This window comes from Austrofundulus limnaeus, unplaced genomic scaffold (genome assembly GCF_001266775.1).
Source record: "Austrofundulus limnaeus strain Quisiro unplaced genomic scaffold, Austrofundulus_limnaeus-1.0 Scaffold585, whole genome shotgun sequence".
NCBI lineage: Eukaryota > Metazoa > Chordata > Actinopteri > Cyprinodontiformes > Rivulidae > Austrofundulus > Austrofundulus limnaeus.
The window spans coordinates 198,253-203,429 of NW_013952987.1; the positions used below are offsets into that span (position 1 = coordinate 198,253).

General features: G+C 41.9%; 1 protein-coding gene across 1 annotated transcript; it reads right to left on the reverse strand.

The window, feature by feature from the left end:
* Window positions 1-104: 104 nt before the first annotated feature.
* LOC106530988 (gastrula zinc finger protein XlCGF57.1) lies at window positions 105-5,177 on the reverse strand (the record flags this gene model as incomplete). The annotated part of the gene is given in 3 exon segments (XM_014026730.1): window positions 105-2,593; window positions 4,520-4,614; window positions 4,984-5,177. Coding segments are annotated over 3 exon segments (1,706 nt in total), but the record flags the coding sequence as incomplete, so codon positions are not given.

The window sequence follows — 5,177 nt, forward strand, 5'->3', positions numbered from 1 at the left end:
ACAGTGACAGAGAGAAGCAGAGGCACAGAGACAGGCCAGGCTGTTCTCTGGGTTTCCTGTTGTTGCAATAAAACTCAGCTGATCATCTCACGGAGTACCTTCATTCTTGGACCACGCATTTCTGTCTTTGTTAAATAAATATTGCCATAGCAACTACTATTAAATAAAATAATCCATTTAATTGCAGAATGGATTCAGACTCATATTCATATATGTCCAGTTCTGAAACAGAGGGACYAGCCTCTGAGAATACACTTGAGACAGTTATGTACGAACTGTCCAACACGATGTTTCCAGGTTTTCAAAGGAAAATGGAAAAAATAAACATTGAGGACCTCATGAATCAAACGTCACAGTTAGCCCAAGAAGTGCTAAACGATGACAATAGTCAAAAATGCTAGCAAAATTAACATACCTGATGGAAGCTAAGCTAAGGCTGACCACAGTTCAGTTAAAGAAAGCTAATCTTTGTTTAAGAGCAAAAAAGTTCAAAATAAACAAACAGGAAGCCCAAATAAACAAACTAAAAGAGGAAGTGCAAACTGGAAAAGAAGCTAGAACGCAGGACCTCATACAAGCTAAAACAGCAATCCATGATGGACAGCTAAAAATAGCACAAATGACAATCACATGTTTTCAACACACTGAAACAATGGAAGAAAACAGAAACCTCATACGGCAGTATGAGGATGATCCTGAACTACAAGACCATGATTTAAAACAGCAAAACCAGGAGTTACAAAAAAACTCGCTGAAAAAGATGAACAAATCAAAAACTTAATGCTTAAAACACACTAATTCTCCTCAATCTGAGAACAACAATCTCACACAAAAAGGGGGGTCACCACAAGCAGACCCCATCCAACATGAAAGGCAAAAGCCTTCAAATCAGACACAGTTCKACAGAACTGAACAATGTCAGCACTCATGCACACATCAAAACCAGAACAAAGGAACAGAGTTTTTATCCATTCGAAGGCTCATCAGAGGACTGAGAGTCCAAGACAGTTCCTTGATAATTTGACTCGAGGTGACSCGTACACCTACTAACAGTAAAGAGATATTCTGGTTATTTGTGAAGTAATGCTGTATTAATATTAATACTTTATCAGCTGTGGCATCAGTCATTTGATAGAGAAAGAGGTAGAAATTTGTTACAGACTCAGTGTGAGGAGCTCAGCCGTCTGAGACGAGCTCAGAGAACAGTTGCTGCTCCTCATCAAAAAGAGTTTGTTGTGGAGGTTCAGCGTACAGAGTAATGAAGGACTCTGATGGACCTGGGACTGGGTTGTCTTTGGTCTGGGTATCAGGGACTGGGTTTTCTTTGGTTTGGGTATCAGGGACTGGGTTTTCTTTGGTTTGGGTATCAGGGACTGGGTTTTCTTCAGTCTGGTGGCTCTTCATGTGTGTCTTCAGACAGTGGCTCTGGGTGAAGGCTTTGTCACAGAGGGTGCACTTGTAGGGTTTCTCTCCATTGTGGGTCCTCATGTGGACTCGCAGGTATCCCTGTCGAGAGCAGGCTTTCCCACAGACCCTACAGACAAAGTTTTTGACTCCTGAGTGGAGGAACATGTGAAGTTTCAGCTTGTACTTGAGTTTGAAGAGACGTCCACACTCTGAACATTTATATGGTGTCTCATTGCTGTGGACTGCCATGTGTGTTTTCAGGTTTCCACTGAACATAAATCTTTTACCGCACACGTCACAGACATATGGTTTCTCCCCACCGTGGATCTTCAGATGTTTTAATAATATTGATTCTAATCTGAAGGTTTTTGAGCAGATGTGGCAGAGAAACGATCTATCTTTGTCTGTGTGGATCTTCATGTGAGTCCTCAGACAGCTGTGAAATTTAAACCGTTTCCCACAGACTTTACAGACCAGGCGCCGTTCCTCAAAGTGGACAGCTCGGTGTTGGGTCATCGTGCTGCGATTATCAAAACATCTCTCACAGATGTCACAGATGTATTTGTTTTCCTTGGTGTGTATCTTCATGTGAGTTTTAAGATGTAACTCCACACCAAATGTTTTCATACAAACGTCACATTTAAGAGGTTTATTTTCCTCATGAACCCATTGATGATCATCCAGAACAGACTTCAGAGTGAAGGTTTTGTTACAAATGTTACATTTAAACTGACCTGTGTGTTTCCTCATGTGTCTCTTCAGACTAATTTCTTTGACAAAAATCTTCCCACAGTCAGAACATCTGTGAACCTCTTGGTGATTTTCGAGATGTTCCTTTAACTTTTCCTCAAATTCAGATTTCTCTCCACAGATGCCACAAACATCCTGCTTCTCATCCACGTGAGTCCAAACGTGTCTGATTAAAGCCCCCAGATTAAAGTACCAGGTTCCACATACTTTACAAGACTCTCTACTTCTCTCTGTCTTATCTGTCCTCTTCTTATGCTTCCCTCTTCTAGTTTTGTTAGGTATCTGTTGTTCAAAGCCTGGATCAAACTCTGTGTCGTTGCAGGAGTCCATGTTGTTCCCTGTTTCCTCCTCATCGGTTTCCAGGTCCTGTTCTTGTGACGTTGAGCCATTCAATGGATTTCTTCTTCTTTTGGTTTTGTCTACACCTTCAACAGAGCTGCAAAAAAGAGAATAAATATAATATGATTATAAAGGGTTCCGACAGTTTAAGGTAAGTTACATTAAAGACTTTTTAAGACCTCTTTAATGCCACTTGAAATGAAATTTTAGACCAACTTCACAATAAACGCAAATGGAGAAAAACCCAATTAGGAGTGGTGGGCAGCGCTAACCCAAAAATTAGCTCCGCAATTTTTAAACCGCTAATGAAAATATTTAGGTCTGCAACTTCAAAACCGCTTATGCCATAGAAAAAGAAGCGGAAACTAATTTTAAAGCGCAGGTTATATTTGACACATACTAGCTGGCAACAATGTAAAATATATYCACAACACTGCCAACTAGCAGTGTATGAACTCTTTTACAACTTAATTCTACAACCGCCGATTGCTGGGGATGTGATTTCCTGAAACAGACCTTTGGCTCCTGGTGTAAAAATTAAAAAGTTGTTGAGGATTGCTAGTTCGGCTGATTCTTTGTCTTTTTCTTTTGTTTGTTGTAGGTTTTTCGTTAAAGAAGCATCAATAAAGAAATTTTAAAACTGTTTATTGGAAAACTGAAGCGATGCATTCTTGGGTACATGACGGATTTGTTTTGTGACGGGAAATGAAAGCACAGTTGCTCCAGTTGACCACTAGATGTCAGTCTTCATCAGCATAACATCTTTAAATCATTTCTGAGTCTCTAACACCGTTGGCTGATTGCTTTGACCAATTACTAYGAATGGTGCCCACCACTGCCAATTAGCAACATTTTTACCCAAATGTTTAACACATAAAAAATAGCTGTGAGAATCATTTGGCAAATTATTAAAAWATATAAACGTTACTAATTGTTTTAATATTTCAGAAAAATTAAAATCATCCCACTTACAATGTGTGTGGAGGGGGTGGAGTGATATCACAGCACCCACATCACTGCAGACACAGCACCAATCCGTCTGTCAATCTACCCTTTTCTGTCTCAAGACCGTGGTCTCAGATTTGGAGACACTGATCCTCATCCCACTGATCCTCATCCCGGCCGCTTCACACTCGGCTGTGAACCGCTCCAGTGAGAGCTGGAGATCAAGATCTGATGAAGCKAATAGGACCACATCATCCACAAAAAGCAGAGATGTGATCCTAAGGTCACCAAAAAGGATCCCTTCAACACATTGGCTGCTCCTAGAAATTCTGTCCATAAAAGTTATGAACAGAATTGGTGACAAAGGACAACCTTGGCGTAGTCCAACTCTCACTGGAAACAAGTCCYACTTACTACCGGCAATGTAGACCAAGCTGGGCACCGGTCGTACAGAGACCTAACAGCCCGTATCAACGGGCCTAGCACCCCATACTACTGGAGTACCCCCGACAGGAGTCCCCGAGGGACACGGTCGAACGCCTTCTCCAAGTCCACAAAACACATGTAGACTGGTTAAAGTCCCATGGGCCCTGCTGAGGGTGTAGAGTTGGTCCAGTGTTCCATGACCAGGACGAAAACCACACTGCTCTTCCTGAATCCGAGATTAGACTATCCGACGGACTCTCCTCTCCAGGACCCCCTGAATAGACGTTACCAGGGAGGCTCAGAAGTGTAATCCCCTATAGTTGGAACACACTTTGCGGTCCCCCTTTTTAAATAGGGGGACCACCACCCTGGTCTGCCAATCCAGGGGAACAGCCCCTGATGTTCACGCTATGTTGTAGAGTCACCTCAACCAACACAACCCCACAACATCCAGAGCCTTAAGGAACTCCAGGCAAATCTCAWCCACCCCTGGCATCTAGCTTCTGAGGAGCTTTTTAACCACCTCAGTGACCTCAGCACCAGAGATTGGAGAGTCTGACCCAGGGTCCTCAGGCTCTGTTTCTTCATGGGKAGCAACATAATATAATATAGATAATATTTTAACATTTATAACTTTAATCAAACTTTTTACCTGGTTTGAAGCTCAGTTTCAGTATCAGGAGCTGGAGGGTCTGTGGTTCTGGGTGAACCATGAGGGTCTTCAGTCTTTTGGTCCTCTTCTTTTTTCTGAAAAAGATTCTCCATAAATACGTTTTTTTTTATTTCTCCACAACCACAAATTAAACCTTTAGAGATTTGTAAGGTTTGGTTTTAAAGATCTGAGGATTCAAGTCCTCCTTAAAACTTCTTCAACATCAGATTCAGCTTCAAACACTTAAAGTGGGTTTTATTAGAACCTGGTGTCCAAATGGAGACAGAGGAACAGAAAAGAGTCTTAAAACTGATCAAATATCTAAATCTGATCCCTCCATGTTGGACTTGATGCTGTTCAACTAAACTCATCTGTCTTTATGGATTATTCTTACAGTTAYAGGTCTGAATGTTGACTGGAAGCAGAGAAAATGAAACTAACAGAAGAACCAAGAGTCCAACAACCTTCAGCTGGATATAGAGTGCTTTGTTCCCGCTGGATGTTATGGTCCTGTGGATCTCCTCTGGAGTCACAGGTTTAACTCTCAGAGGCTCAAGTTTTCTGCTTGTAGATGTTACAAAGAGCTCAAAAGGTTCACCGTGAGCCAACAGGGGGAAGATGGACCTCAGGAGGTCCAGGAAGTCCTCCTCCTGTAGAC